We start from the raw sequence: 16,241 nt of genomic DNA on the forward strand, positions 1-16,241 counted from the left end.
TTTTTTGTCTATAGGTGACTTGCTCAGATATAGCCATCTGCACTTAAGACATGATATAAGCCATCTGCAGACATAAAGATACCTGAGAGGCTTTTATTTGTTTTTTTAGTTTCTCATTTCTATGCTGAAATTCAACACAATAGGGATGTGTATCAACATCAAATTAAAAGGACTACTGTATTGGCAATTCTTCTTTTTCAGAGTGAATTGAAATAAATGTCAAGAACAATTTTACTTTATACTTATGAACAGTCATATTTTATTGGAAATAAGTGCCAGCAGAAAAGAATCAAACTAAATTTTCACACCTGTGAAGAATAAATGTCTACATTCCGAAATGGATTGACAGCTATGAGGATGTCCCCAACATATGTGTAGATCTGATCCTTGGCATAACTCTTCTGCAACTGCTCCGTCACTGTATTCTGATGGAGAAAAAAAAAAAGAACAGTCTCACAGAGAGAAAAAGATAATATAAGGAAAACAGACAGAACATGAATATAGTTACAATAGGTGAAGATAAGAGAAAAAGAAGACTTTAATGGCGAGGAATACACATTATCTTGATTGCAGATAAGTAATACTTTCAAACACCCTGGCATTCATAATTGCTTGTGTCCAAACTCCCTTTGAACAAGGTACACTTACCAATCCCCAAGTGTCTATAGAAAAATTAGTTAATAAGTAGTGTTTTAGTCTGTACCAGTTTATTTATGTACAGCCTGACAGAGGAAGAATGACTGTTTACAACCACTGATGGCCTCTATCACCTGCAGATAATGTGCAGTGGCCTGATTCTTCTTCCTGTTTTTGAACCTTAAGCTATAAACACAGCAGATTTCTCTCCATCTTTATGCATGCTTCCCATCCTCATAGTAGACTCGCTTTTGATCTTTGACAAACCAGTGGGATTCCTGAGGAGGGCAGAGCCTCAGCTGACATAAACTGATCTCAATGCATCTCTGCACCAAAGAAAGTCAGTGAGAACCCAGCCTAGGAATAGTATGGTAAGCTAGTTTAGGACAACTCTGCATGTACAAGCAACAGGTGAGAATGTGCTTATTCTTGGACTTGGATCAATTTCAAGTTAACATATCATTAAAAATCAGCTATTTAGCTGAAATAAAATCCAGTGATATACATCCAGTTAAACAAATGGTACTATTATACTACTCAATCGGAAGTTTTAACTGCAGAAGGTGTTTTACCATACAGTTGGAACCACTCCAGAAAAATCTCATCTAAAATTGTTTGGCATAAAGTGAAATGCTATTGTACACTTACACAATAGAAGTACATGACACTGTTTTAATATCCAATTACATCTCCTCAAGAAAACATGAGAAAGAAAGTTCTTACCTCATCCAGTACCTCCAAGGTTGCTAAATCATCTACATCTTCTTGGTTTGAAACTAGTGACTTACTGTAGTTCCCTTTCTTTGTATGAATACGTTCAAATCTAGAAAAGACAGAATAAATGTTCTTGATATAAGGAAACAGAGTGTATCTTGCATCTGTAATCACCTCAACAGCAATTCAGCCAAAATATCACATATTTCCATTGTTCTGAATTCAAATACATGAATGTCTGAACAACAACAGAACAGGAAATTATTATTATTTTTTTTTAGTACTGACAAAGCATTCAGGATGGTAAAACTTCTAGCTCAGTAAAGATGCCTGAGCTGGTCAGACTGTTCAGCAAAGTGCTACAGAACCACTGGAATATGTGAAATACATCCTAATCCAGAAGAATTTTCTTGTTCTTTAAAGGAAAAAAAAAAGTATAAATTAGAAACACATTTTAAAAGTTCAAATATTTTTTGTTAGGATTAAATTTCAGTAAAGTTTATGTTAACCCTGCAGTGGCTCAGCACCACATTGTCATTTGCTCACTCCCTTGTTTCCCAGTGGGATGGGGAAGAAAACAGAAGAAAAACAAAGTAGAACCTGTGTGTTGTGACAAATCTATTTACTAAGATAGAGAAAATTGATAACAATTATAATGTGTGTGTGTGTGTGTATATATATATATATATGTATATACATACATATAAAAGAAGTGATGCACAAAGAATTCCTCATCACCCCCCTACTGATGCCTAGCTTGCCCCTGAGCAACAGAAGAGCGATGAACGCCCAACCCCCCAGAACTCCTTCCACAAGATGTCAGATGGCATGGAATATCCCTTTGGCCAGTTTAAGTCAGCTGTCCTAATTCTGTTCCATCTCAGCTCCTTAGCCCTTTGCTGAGAATGGCCTTGGCTTTGCATAACTGTGCTTAGCAGCAACTATAAACATCAGTGTGTTAACACTGTTTTCATCTTAAAACCAAAACATGGCATCATACTCTGAAGAAAAGAATTCCATCCCAGCTGAAACTAAGACAGAATGAAATAATCTCTCTTTTAATCAAGAGAAAAAAATATTAGGCAGTCTTACAGAAATTAGCAAGAAAATTCCTATCCCAAATTGGATTCACCTCTATCCAAGAAAAAAATGCATTGCTAAACACAGTGAAAACAGTAAAAAATGCAGTTTACAATTTGTATTAATTGTATTTTCTTTAGGATATGGGGGAAAATTGGGAAAAGGGAAACTGGATAAGGAACAGCAGAGTTCACAAACCAAATAAAATCAAGCTCAGATGCACAATATGGCACAAACACAAATGACTACTAAGTGAACTGAATCTCCTGATAAGACTGCATGCCCCATGGTACTACTGAACAGACACTTCGGTAAACTGAGACAGCAGAAAACCCTGTGTGAAACACAATCATTTTTCATCTTGATTCCGTACAAGATCAAGGAAATTCTGTAATTTTGACGTTGGGACATATAATGTGAGTAAAAGCAGACAGGATTTTTCTACTCAAACAAGGCCTTCAATATACAATGAAGAGAGGGGAGGAGAGAAAGGCAGCTACACCAATGTGGAAAGCTAGAATGAACAAACATAACCCTGATGGGGCAAGCTAAGTATCTTCTGAGCTCACTCAGTACGATTTACTGCAGAGGTCACGGCCTGTACCTACTCCACAAACATCCTCTGTTTCCTGTGTACTGGCTCAGTTCAGGCAGGCTGGGTGCTGAGGGGGATGCAGAGCTACAGAGTCAGGCAGGCACCCACTTGGCTTTATTTGTCACTTGCCAGCCTGAAAAAGCTCACAAAGAAATAGGCAGGTGATGTCCTCCCAAACTGAATGCAATCATGCAGGCACGAGTGCACTTCATCCAGCACTTCTCTCTATTTCTCTCATCTCTAATGATGATTCCCTGAGAGTGACACAGGGTCTGCCCTCACCCAGGTGCAAGCAGCAGAGCAGCTTCTCCCCTCCCTCAGGCATGAGCCAGTTACCACTAAAGCTCTTCCACTGCCTGTAAGCACAAAGGCAAGAGTTTCCTACTCACTGCAGATGACTAATTTTGCAACCTTAATATAAAGGCACAAATGTAAGAATTCACTGTAGGAGCCAGTACAGCTTTGTGGTCTTTGTTCCAACAATGTACCCATAAATGGGCTGTAATTGTGCATGTATTTAAGTATCCTGAAGCAGAAAACACATGGAATACAAACAAGCAGCACCAAAAGGGACAGACCTGATATAAAGCAATTAAACATCCTCCAGAAAGGATCTTCTTCTTTTGGAACTTGTGCTGCAAGAACTATCTTGGTAGCACTGAATCCTTGCAACAACACTGTGAGACAATTCTTGGGTTGATGCATCTCAGGTCACATTTAAAAGTTTGAGGTAATATTAAGACTTAAATTAACTCTTTAGCTTTGCACAGTCTGCCACTGCTTGATTTTTCCATTTACCAGCTAAAGACATGGTTGCACTTGACGCCAGAGGTGTAGGCAGAATCCTATCCCCTCAAGAGAAACCTCTCCCCTCCATAACCCACGCTTCTATTTATACCTCCATCCTTTTAACAGCTGCAGCAGAAAATTATGTTTGGGCAGTTGAAGGAATTTGTTCTTTGCTCCTGCACAAAGGTCGTTTTATGTCCAAAGAATGCTTCTAGTATCAGTACGACTTTGAGAAAGACCTATCAATGTGCACGCGAGGGAACGATGTGGGAGCTGCGGTACTGCATCAAGTTGTGCTAGTCTGTTATTTTTCACTGCCAAAGAATGATCCAATACAAGACATCTGCTAAGTTAGGCTTTCCGGTGAAACTGTTACACATACAGTATGGGGAGATGTTACTGAGTGTCAGTAAGAGTGATATTTCCCAGATTTGTTTCAATGACCATTTTTAATGAAATGCAGGAAGTTAACAGCAGCCCTGCAATAATGGAGGGAAATGTTCTAGTTACAGAGACTTTTTTTTTTTTTCTCCCCTCTCTTTTAAGGAAACAATCTTTATTTATGCCAAGGAAGTTTAATTACATAAAATTGATTCTCTTGTAATCCTCTTCAGCTGACATTATGAGAACAGTAGTGCTTGTTAAAACAGATTACATTCTCCACTCATGGAGCACAGCAGAGCAGATTTGCAGAACACAATATTTTTCTGCTTTGCTGTCAAAGGGCACAGACCCCTCAAGGGCAGTTATAGTGCTTCACTTGCTAAACAGCAACCACTTTAGTGCTGTTGACATCTATGCTGAAGTTTCATTACTATCATGCACATAGACATTGTGAACCAAAATAACCAATTTTCTCTCTTCTTATCAGAAATCATTTATTGGCGACATTAGATTTCACAGCCACGCTCAGCAAGCAACTGAAGCAGCTAAAGGCCAGAAACATCAACCTACTACGGACAAGAAAATGAGTCAAGGCAGCATTGTTTCTGTGTTTTCTCCTTCACCTTCACTCATCCTTGTCTTTCAAGATTCAGTTAAATCAAAGTGAGGGAACTGCAGCTTTTACTTCTTCACATTGTCAGAATATATTTAAAAGATTTCTGATTGTTCCAAAAATACCCTGAAAAGGGAAGTGTGACTCATGATGCCCTCTTGCACTGTCTGCCAAATCCTCTACAGTTTTCTGTAACACGAAGGTAGAAACAGCTGTACATGTCCCAGCTGTTACAAATATCATTAAAAGTGACAAACAGAAAAGAAGCAATACACAGAAATTTGTACAGGATCTGTCACTGATAGTGATCTTGTTTCTCTGAAGGTTGTACTGAGCAAAAAAAAAAAAACAACAAATTTGTCTGCAATAGATACACTAAAACTATAGCCTTACGTCTAAGCAAAATTTGTACCCAAATTTAGAAGTACTGACAGGTTCTGCAAGCATGTGTACAGTGTTTTGCAGACAAATCTCTGCTCCCTCTGTGTCGAAGTCTTTGAGAAGCACCAGCTCCACTCAAGGAGCTGCACTCAAGCTTATGCAACCTTGCTGAGAACATGGTGCTGCCAGGGCTTTTCATTCAGAGGTGGCCCACCTCCAGAAGTTGGGTCATGTGTTGCTCTGTACAATGTTTGCCAAAGTTTGTGCTGGTTTACCACAGTCTGCAAATATGTAGATTACTGGCCCTTCATAATAGGCTCAAGAAAAGGCTGTATCCCTTATTCAGGGAAAATGTGTTATTAACTGAGCAAATAGGATATCTCTAAAAGTACTGCTTTGGATTGGTTCCTTATTGTCCTCATGAGTCTTGTCCATGCTCTACATGCAGAACCACACTGAGAAGACAAAGCAGAAGCTCCAAAAATGAGCAATGCCTGGTGGGTGAGGTATCCCACCTTCAGGAAGAATGAGAAGCAGACTGATGAGACTGTTGAAGAGCAATTATTCCCAGAGATCTCGAATGCAGGAGGAGCAAATTTCTTCTGCTTTGCATCAAGAGTTCAACTATTATTCATTTAAGAATCATTGCTGTCCTTTGTATTGTATGGAAGGAGACCTGAACTGCATTCCTATTCTGCTGTGGAGATGGGAACTACCCAGAAGCATATGGAACAGGCCTGTATAGCCAGAAATTCCTACTGCCCGAGAGGAGTTTGTAGCATAATTATACTATATATTGCACCCTCAGGAACAGTGCAGTAATACACAGACCTTGCTGGTACAACAAAACCTATAACAAACTACAGGAGTGGAAGAAGTGGCTTGAAGTGGTCTAGAATTGGTCTACAAGTCAACAAACACAGGTTTAATCCCTACTCTGTCACAGATTTCAGTTGGACACCTTGACCCAATTAGTACTGGCCTTTGAGTGGGCTGTGTTACTCAGCTCCTCCTACTACTTTCCTCAAGCTCGAGTGGTGATCTGCTCTCTGCTGCAAGCTGCCCTCAGAGTTTAGCTTACAGAGCTGTTATCAGCTGCTCCAACTGGCACGATGATGAGTCAGGGAAAGAGAGAGAAGCCTCGGGAAGTAAGTGACACAAGTCTAGGAAGCCACACAGGGAAAGTCGTGGGAGGAAAGCATATGGTACTCTCTGCTCTGAATACTAGAGAATAAATTGACAACCCCCTTTGAGCATATTATATGTGAACTTTTATGAACTCACCTCCCTGCCATTCCAAAAGTTAAACCAACTAGGTAGCACCTTGAATTGCAGTGCTATTCCTACATGGTTAGCTCAGCAGGACAAACGTTTAGCAGAGCAATTCAGCTCACACAAAAGCACTTGCTCTGAATCACTCTGCAATAGAAGGGTCTCTCCCACATTTATTTATAGGGCATATAAGTCTCTTAACTTGGGGAACACGGTTGGTTGCTGAAATCTAGGTGCACTGAATATCCCTCACATGCACTGCTCATTCTGGAATGAGTCATAATTCCCAGGAAATACACGTTGTACTAATCACTGAGCATTTCTGCAGAGATTGTTGTAAAAGCACTCAAGAACAAGACAGCCAAACAACTCAAGATGAAAGTATTGCAAACCTGACAGTCAGGTGTAAATGCGACAGTTCTGAAGGCCATTTCAAAGACAGCTATTTCTGTTGCAAAGTAAATCTCTTTACAATGCAGGCTTTTTCCCCTCATTCAGCCTGGTGAGAAGTGTATTTTTAGAACAGTTTTTAGGTATATGCTGCAGCACTAACTTCTAATCATTATTTTGATCAGTAATTATAAATTTTAATAGCTATAAGATGACAAGCAAGAAAGTGTGACTGAGGGATTGGCTAAAATCAAGGGAGAGCTTAAGGAGCGCCCAAAGGTGATCAGGCTCAGATGAACTTACTGTTTCTCCATGATAGAATCTGTCTTACTTTCTGTGGTGTATTTCCTTCACCAGGTGCTTGAAAAGGATGCAACAGTTTTCTAAAACCAGATCTCTCTTTGCTGGGCTAGTAGCAATAATAATGAAAATTTCAAACAGCCTGGTGCAATGCCCTAATGCCTCGGTGACTGGTCAACATTAAAAAATACCTCAGAAACAATAGTGGTAGAGGAAGTTGCTATAGGGTGGCTCCTCTTTCAGTCTAGAGATCACAGACCCTTTCTGAGCAGACATGGTACAAAAATACTACACATTAGGATCTGGCCTTCTGCAAAAATAAACTCACTGAGAACGTGACTTCATATGACACCTTCTTTCTGAACTGTAACAACTACACATCTAACAAGCATCAAAGCAACATCATAACCAGAATGCCACCGCAGAGGGCAGTCAGAGCCAAATTACACCTCAGCATAATGGACAAAAACAATGATTTGATATCAAGTGAAAACAAGAATAGTGGATGTAGGAAGACCAGTGGCTGGACCTCAGCTATCAACTTTCAGGTACTTACTCTTCTGAAATAAATTTTTCTTTATTAATAAAGTATAATTTGAACAGGAAAATAAACATATCAAGAAAACAATTGGATTCCTTAATTTCAAGTCCACATTACTGAATTTCTTCAGTTTACACAGTGAACTCATACAATACACAGGAGAATTTCATGCCTGAGCATAAGGAAGGTTCTTTAATCCCTTAAACTACCGCCTCCCAGTAACAGCCAGCTGGAGATTTAGAGGAAGCCTTGGAGTTATGAACAGAACAGCTGGAGATCAGGAGGGAGCTTTCCAAGAGAAGCTGTTGAAACAGGTGAAAGTTCAGGAATTCCACAATAGGGCCATAACACATAAGTGTAAAAACAGTCCCAGGACAGAATAATAAAGCAAGCCAGGCAATTTTAAGATGAAACTCTTCAATTGACCAGTCACGCCACAGCCTATATCATGACCAAATTGGACTTACATAGCATCATTAAATCATTAAGGTTGCAAAAGACCACTAAGTTCATCAAGTCCAACTGTCAACCCATCAGCACCTACTAAACCATGTTCCTCAGTACTGCATCTACATGTTTTTTGAACACCCTGGAGGTGTTATTGTGCTTTTTCTATCTGTTGTAGTTTACACAGAAATAAATAAGACGACATTACTTTTGGAATGACCTACATACATTCACTGCTACAAATAACCATCTTCCAGCAAATGTAATCAATAACATACTTAAGTTGAAGTCATTATATGTACAGTGACAGTAAAATGTGGCTTTTACTTCTAGACTTTCATACTATGTTCAGTGATTTCAGATATGAAAAGATTAGGTTAAATCAATGTAAGTGAGATTTAAATTAGTATCAACCTATTTATTAGCATTGTAAACTGCTAAAATTAAAACATTCAGATAATAAATTTTCATTACTTTCAAAAGGAAAATTCTATCATACTTGGGGAAAATTTCTGCAGAAATTGCACCTGATCAACTGCAAAGGCTATGTAACTTCATTACATAGTAATATATTCCTTTAAAATCTGGTTCATATAAAGAGCAGTCAGTTAAAAAAAACACAATATCACTGGACAAAGAAAGTCTTAATAGCTTCCTCTTCCAGTGCCACTTGGTAGCTCTATGCATAAGCAAATTGAGCCTTTTTTTAATGTTTGCATTGCATGGGAAAAGAAAGCTTATGTCATTTGCATTATAAAACAATTACATTTAAAAAAAATGAAGATTGAAGAATTTTGAAAAACAGAAGGACTTGCTAAACATGTAAATTATATGAAATTGAGAAAACACAATACATAACTGACTTAGAAGGTTTATTTTCAAAAATGATTTAGGCATTGAGAGGACCATTGTCATAAGTTTCATCAAGTTATAAATTCATATTGTTTAGAGATTTTTATTTGTTTTAACACAATTATCCAGGGTTTTATATTTTTGTTATTATTTTTAAGTCTGGAGTATTGTCCAAATGCTCAGCACTGACACCTAAGGAGCTTATTTCAATTCCAGAGTTGTTCTGGATTAAATCAATTCTAAGTGCCGTAAAGAGCATACAAATTCAGTGTAAGTAAGTCTTAAATTTAGCCATGTGTATAGGTTTTCATAGAAATGCCAGAAAAGAGAAACTGCTACTCATCCTACATCCAATTCCAGAGAGTCCAAGAAAACTTGAAAATAAAAAATTATTTAGAAATATTCTTATTATCCATAAATGACAGTTTATATCAGAAAATTCTCCAGGATCAGAACTGAAGACTGCTATATATGTTGGTACTATAAATATGTGCAAAAGTAAATGTGGCACGCTTTAGTAAGTGTTTCCCATGTAGTTCAAAATGTCTTTTACATTTTATGTTCCATTTAAAAAATGTTTATCATCCTTTACCTTGATGCACAGGAGACACTGCACAAGTAATACATCAATACCAATCTTCTACTACATTCCACAACTGACACAGACAGTGTAGTGGATTTTTTTTCCTAAATAAATTGCTGTATTGAACCAAATCATTTTCAGTTATTTTAAAGGAAAGCCATCAAGTGCTACATGTTTTATGCAAAACCAATACTTTTAAATATTAATGGAAGAAAAAAGGATATTTTAATAAGACATAAGCTTTTTTATAAAATATTTTTAATTTTGCGAAGTCTGATACTATCACTGTTTTCAGTCAGTAGCATCCAGTTCTTGCAGGAACCTGATCAGTTATTTCTAGCATCTTCAGTCAATAATAACCATGGAAATATAAGTGAATTACAAACTCTCATCTCACCTAATCTTTAGTATTCTGAAAGCTAGGATCCTAATCTGCATCTAGAATCAGAGGAAAAAGGGGAGACACTTCTAAAGATTATCTCATCTCACGTGAATCATAATGCCCTCCACTTTCTATTGGTTTTATAGGAGGCACCCAAAGATTAAACACTGTCAGTGTTTAGTCAGTCAGCTAAAGTTATGAGAGGTGAATCCTTTTCTGAGCATCAGCCATTCAGAAACAGCGCAAGTATAAAGAGACTGCCACAACTGGTCTACTTTTTAGCTATTTTTACCTTGCCTTTTCAGTGACTCCCATTTGTTGATGAACATCAATAAATTCCATAAGTTGTCTTTGTAGCATGTTTTCCTTTCCTTCAATCTGCCTAATAAAATCATGCTGCAAAAGACTAGATACCGTTGGGCGCTTCTCATAGTCTTTAGTTAAGCACCTGTGCTGGCAGAAAAAGCAGATGATCATTCAGGGGTCATTGTTAAGTTTTGACACGCCTGTCTGTAGTTCACTCATACTGTCATAATAAATACATCCATCTTATTCACAACACTTCAGTACTGAAAACTCTAAGATTTCACAGAATTGATAAGGTCTAGAAGTTCAATCATTGATTTTTGAAACTTGAGATCATTTGTTTGCAAATGCTTAACGTAAAAAACAAGTTCCTTACTCATCTACAGTCAAAGGACTCCACCCAAAACACTTCTCATTTTTACAATTGAAGGAAGCAGAACAAAAAATTTTTTACTAACAACATATCTCCATGGAGAATACAATGATATTTTACAAATGACATTTATACTTGTTCCATATTCAGTTACAGTGGTCTCAGTTATTACTCACTTGTTAATGAAGTCATTGAATTCAGATGACCACAGTTCAGGCTGCTGTAGTGTTGGAGGAGGATTCCTGCAAAGGTCAGTGACAATAAGTTAATAAGCTACTCAGCTGCCAAAAACGATGTGTGAAGGCAGGCTGAGTAATGAGTTTTAGAAGGCCACTGAAAAAAGATATTGATTTCCACTGGTAAAAGGAGTATGGGTAGAGGATACAATGCCTCAATGACTCTTCTGCATTACATAACTAACAAGGAAAAATGGCATGGAGAGGATCTACCAATCATAGCTAAGAATTACTGTACTTTTTTCAATCAAATCAATAAATAAAAATGAAACTAACGACCCATTAATCACTATTCACTTGTAATAGCAAGTCTCTCTTTCCAAGCCTGAAACTATATACTTTAAGACATTTTTAAAAAGAAATTCTATGTAAAGGTTTTCCAGAAGGACTGAATTAATCAGCTTACTGAACAAACTGCAGGAAGAAACTAGCTCATTATTAGCCACGTTTGATTTATCAGGAGATATTCAGAAGGCAAGTGAAGAACTAGATACAGATATACTGTAAATAAAAAATTCTTTGTTGTTGATTTAAAGTTTCTTATGCTAGGTACTAATGTCCAAATTGTTTTGAGTCTCCTTCCTTTCAATGAAAAGTGCTATTTCCACTAAGCATACTCACTTAGACAAAAGCAAATGCCTATAGATGAGGTGACTCCTTTACTGTAAATCAGTTATCAAAACCGCATTCTTTAAGTGATGCCTAATGTTAACTCCTGAACTTTTGTGTTTTTCTTAATGAAATTAAAAGGCAGTGGATCTTACATTTGTTCCTGGGCAGAGTGTTAGGCACCAAATATCTATAAGCGTATAAGCCAGATGGCTTTTTGAAGGCCTAGATGAAATTTCAACAGTTTGATTCTGCTTTTCCTGTAGCAAATAGAGGTGGGAAGAGCATTCATGCTCTGCTTCAGTGCCAAGTCACTCAAGATTTCTTAAACAAGAAAGCAGTTTAAATTAATTTGGGTTACTTGGCTGAAAAGGACCTGGAGCACTCATATATGCTATGTGGTCTCAAATGCTGTGGTACTCAACTGCTGGAATGAAATCCACTGACTGCAGTAAGGTCATTCCCTATATTCTTTGAGACCAATGCTTTTTGAAACACTGGAAGTGGTAATTTGGGTGCTTCTACATCCAGCTTCAAAGAAAGCACAAAAGTTGCCAGAGATACTGCCTAAGGACAGCAATACTGCAGCTGGCAGGAACACCACAAGCTAATGAAAGGTAAGGGACTAAATGTATGTGAACACTTTGCTTCAAAAGACATGTGATAACATTTGAGGACAGCTGTGGTGCCTGTTTGACACACTGATCCACTAAGACTCGGTATCACTACCACAATTCATTTTCAAATATGGCAATACACGAGAACAACATACATGGGACGCGCATGAGTCCAGTGCTTATGTCCTATGCTTGTGTATGTTGGGTAGCAGCAGTCCAAAGGGGAAATTTTCATGGCTTTTTCACAAACGCAGCCACAGTCCTCTCTACATTTCTCAGGGGCTTTGCATGGTTGTAGCAGAGTCTCAGAAGATACATCTGGACAGAATACTTCTAACCTCCCCTTAGTATAAATAGTATGAAGGAACTGTATGTACTTTCATAGTCTAAGTTTGAAGAAATGTTAATGGAAATTAATGCTCAATGGAAATAATTCTCAGCCCAGCAAGAATTAAAAACATTAAGATACTACCTTGGTATTTTGAAGAGTGCCCTCATAGGGTGCAAATCAGCAAGTGGTGGATCTCCATCTCCCAGCTCTATTGCAGTAATACCCAGTGACCATGCATCACATCTGGCATCATATGAGCTATCCAGCTGTTGCTCACAGGCAATCACCTATTAGAGGAAAAGACCTGGTCAGTAACAGGACAGTCAAATATCTGAATTTAAGAGCATACTCATAGATGGGGAAGTCTCTTATTGGATAGAGATATTGGATAAAATAAACAGAACTGCTCATATTTTGCAAGTTAAAACTTAGTGCTACAGAAAAAGCAAAGTGTGACCTAGAGAAAGCAAGTCTTTTGTGAACACAGCCTATTATCTGATCAGATGTCCCCTGATCTGACTGAAGGGGGCAAATCTTTGGCTTATTCACTTGAAGGTAGAAAACTGCATCCCACTGCTAAGGGAAGAAGCAAGGAACTCAGCAACCCCAAGCTACTTCTCTGCAGATTTATTCCAGAAAAAGAACGAATGGAGTTACTCTGCTCTCTCCATGAAGAACACAAGGAAGAAAGCAAGAGCTGAATTCATTATCTTCCATTGGGTCTTTATTCAGCCAATTCAAGGATAAAGCTAAGTTATTAAGAATGTGGTTTGCCAATGGATTGCAAGAAATGTATTCAATTTCATATACATTTCAGCTCATTCACAATGCCAGCTGAACTAAGGATTTTTCATCCCTTTACCTAGATCTAAAGGTTTAGACCAATGAGGACAAGCAGTGTATATTTATAAGCATATACGTCCATAGAGTAATTTCTGTCCTACAAAGAGATGTACATGTATATATGCACACGTGTTTGTGTAGACACAAATAGCATAAGTACTAAGTATAACACTAAACAGTGTAACTAATTTTTTGTTTCCTGCTTCAGATTAAAGCATGTATTTATATTCTTCAGCTGGAAAAATCCCCAAATACACATAATACATCTTATTTATTCATAATGAACTGTTCATTTCTTGCTGTTGCCTATAAATACATTGTATTAACGCTTTCCAGATGAAGAAATTCAAAAGTAAAAGCCCCAGTATATACAGTACCACCCTGGGCTCCATCCATCCACAGAGAGATGAGATACTTGGCATAATTTGCAAATTTGGAAGGTTGGAAAAGATCGCTGGTAGTACTCGCTCCTCCTGAATGAAAATACTGAACTAAGCAATTCAGCTTCTTGCTCCTTCACTCTAACCTTGCAGTTTCAAAGATAAAAAAAAACATTTTAAATTAATCCTTGCAACCATTTAAGTAAATAGGTTTAAAACACTTTTTCACCTATCAAAATAGAAATGTCCTTTAGAAGGTCCAGCAGTCAGGAAGAAGAAAGAAAAAAGAAGGAAGAATGGAGAAAGAGCAGAAATACAGAATTTGACAGCTTTCATACCACTGATGAAATACATTGGAACATGAATCTTACCTCTGGAGCCATCCAGAACGGGGTGCCCACAGAGGTGTTCCGGCGGAGCCGAGTGCTGGTCAGCTGAGCAGACACACCTGGAAGAATCAGGGGAAGCTATAATCAGAGCAACTGCTATTTCCATCTGAGACAGTCGCTCTGAACGGTACCATCCCTGTTGTGTCTTGTCACGCCACGACCTCCTCTTCAGTGTCTTTATTATATTCTTCCAGTTCTCTGCTATAGGCCCAATCCTCAAAGTCATTGAGCACTTCAGCTCAGAGTCCGTGCATTTGTTTCCAGCAACTTCAGTAGGACTGAGATTTAGTCCCCAATGAGTATTTCATTAGTAATCTGACTCCATATATTTTGACTGGCTAATTACAGTTTTATATCTTGTTTTAAGAGAATGGTAAAGCATTTCAGGAGGTTAAAAAAAAAACAAAAAACGAAGTACTTTCCTGTGCTTTCCCTTGTTTCTTTTTTACTTCTCATGCTCAGTACTGACACTAGACCTCTGTTTCCTTATGTACATATTTCAGGTTAAGAGCTATAAAAGATACTCATCCTCATCTCTTAGCTGTTCTGCCATAAAGACGAAGCAGTAAAATGGTGAAACATCAAAAACACAAAAACAGAAATCTCCCCATTCTTGAAGCAACATCAAATGCCTGCAAATCAGCTTTGCAACATGAGCTGTAGTTTAAGGAATTAACTGTTGCAGGCCAATACTTGGAAACTGGACTCTGAAATCTGAAAATTGCTTATGGTTTTAGATTAAAACACACACTGAAACATCAGGAATTCTAGTGAGCTACTGGTGAACTTCTAGTGAACTTCTGATCTGCCTGCTAACAATTTCCTGCCTTTAAAAATAAAGGTGGTATTGTTTGGAAATACCTCTCGTGTGTGCAAAGAGAGTACAATGTGTGGAGAAAACAAACCCTTTTCACCAGCAGGTCCTGAACTGTTATGGATTTATGAATCAAAGCTAACTGTGAGGCCCACCAAAGACATATTCTGAAGTTCTGATACAAAAGATGGTAGGAAAGATGCTGTTTTATACTCTTATGTCAACTTTATTCTGATTGGCACTGAAGCTTGTTTATTTTGCCTTCATATATAAACCTATATTCTTTTTGAGAAAATAAAAGGCTTCAGTTTCACTCTGCAAATGCCATTTTATTATCTGAAATGGGAAGCTTCAGTGAGCACCAGTGGCAAGTTTAAACTCTTTACATTCTCTGGTTTGAATATGCTTGATCTTACCTTCCTGAAAGCTTGACAGATGGCTTATAACAGGAGCAATTCGTGTCAACTGCCCAGTGAAAATATACTCACTGAATTTTTGTCTGGATAGAATAGGATTGCTTAAGGTTTTTGTTTGTTTGTTTGTTTTTCCATGGAAGTAAACAATCCATTGCAGGCTTGATTTGCTTTTTACTCTCAAGCAAGCGTGCAGCTCAGATTCACAAATTATCTGCATTTGTCAATCACAGAAGTGTACATAACTGCTGAAAACAGGGCAGCAAAATCCTGACTCCCAAATCAGCCTGTTTCTTTAAGACAAACTCAACCACTGCCTTTGCTCCCACTACTTTACTCAGGGCTTGAAAAAGCTGAATCTCTTCCTTCTTTCAATGACCACAGAAAGTCCAGCACAGTGTTTGCATCATGGAATGCAGGAAAATATGAGGTTATGTACAAAGTCCATCAACCCTGTTCCAAGCTCAGCCAAGCAGGGGCTTTGACGTTGTTTCCTTGTTTTTATTCCTGGCCTTCAGCAAAACATAACATTCAGAAAGCAAGAGGCAAGCACACGTTACCATGGGGTTGTTGTAGTGGTACAAAAGGATACCAGTGTGTGATCCTTGCTTTTGAAGGGAGAAGAGGCTACACTCCCCTTCTACATGCTGTGGGAGTCTCCTGTGCTGAGCTCTTTTTTGTAGTCTTGGAATGGGAGCTGGGATTTAGATCTGCAGGCAAAGAAAGGCCCTACCTGAATTTTTATTATTCCAGTGCCATATTTTGTAAATAATCATAACTTTCTGTGGAGATAAGGAGCAAAATATAAAAGACACATTGATGTGCACAATCTTCTGCCTACACACTTTTTTTCTGTTTATTTAATAATTATAGTTCAAAGAGAAGGATTCCCCCCACACTTTTTTGTTGTTGTTTTGTTTTTTTTTTTTTTACTTCAGGAAAAAGCTGATTAAATTTGAATTGTTCACTAC

At 37.9% G+C, this 16,241-nt stretch overlaps 1 protein-coding gene across 2 annotated transcripts in view; it reads right to left on the minus strand.

Moving 5' to 3' along the window:
• Nucleotides 1-16,241, minus strand: part of MYO3A (myosin IIIA) — a 95,460-nt gene that overhangs the window by 46,760 nt on the left and 32,459 nt on the right. For both annotated transcript variants that reach the window (XM_052694411.1, XM_052694410.1), the window contains exons 6-11: nucleotides 14,026-14,102; nucleotides 12,573-12,718; nucleotides 10,815-10,880; nucleotides 10,252-10,407; nucleotides 1,360-1,459; nucleotides 309-425 (exon numbers count right to left, since the gene is read on the minus strand). In XM_052694411.1, the coding sequence (XP_052550371.1) occupies nucleotides 309-425; nucleotides 1,360-1,459; nucleotides 10,252-10,407; nucleotides 10,815-10,880; nucleotides 12,573-12,718; nucleotides 14,026-14,102 (662 nt within the window). The remainder of the gene's footprint in view (nucleotides 1-308; nucleotides 426-1,359; nucleotides 1,460-10,251; nucleotides 10,408-10,814; nucleotides 10,881-12,572; nucleotides 12,719-14,025; nucleotides 14,103-16,241) is intronic.

Source organism: Tympanuchus pallidicinctus, unplaced genomic scaffold (assembly GCF_026119805.1).
Source record: "Tympanuchus pallidicinctus isolate F22 unplaced genomic scaffold, pur_lepc_1.0 scaffold3, whole genome shotgun sequence".
In the NCBI taxonomy this organism is placed as follows: domain Eukaryota; kingdom Metazoa; phylum Chordata; class Aves; order Galliformes; family Phasianidae; genus Tympanuchus; species Tympanuchus pallidicinctus.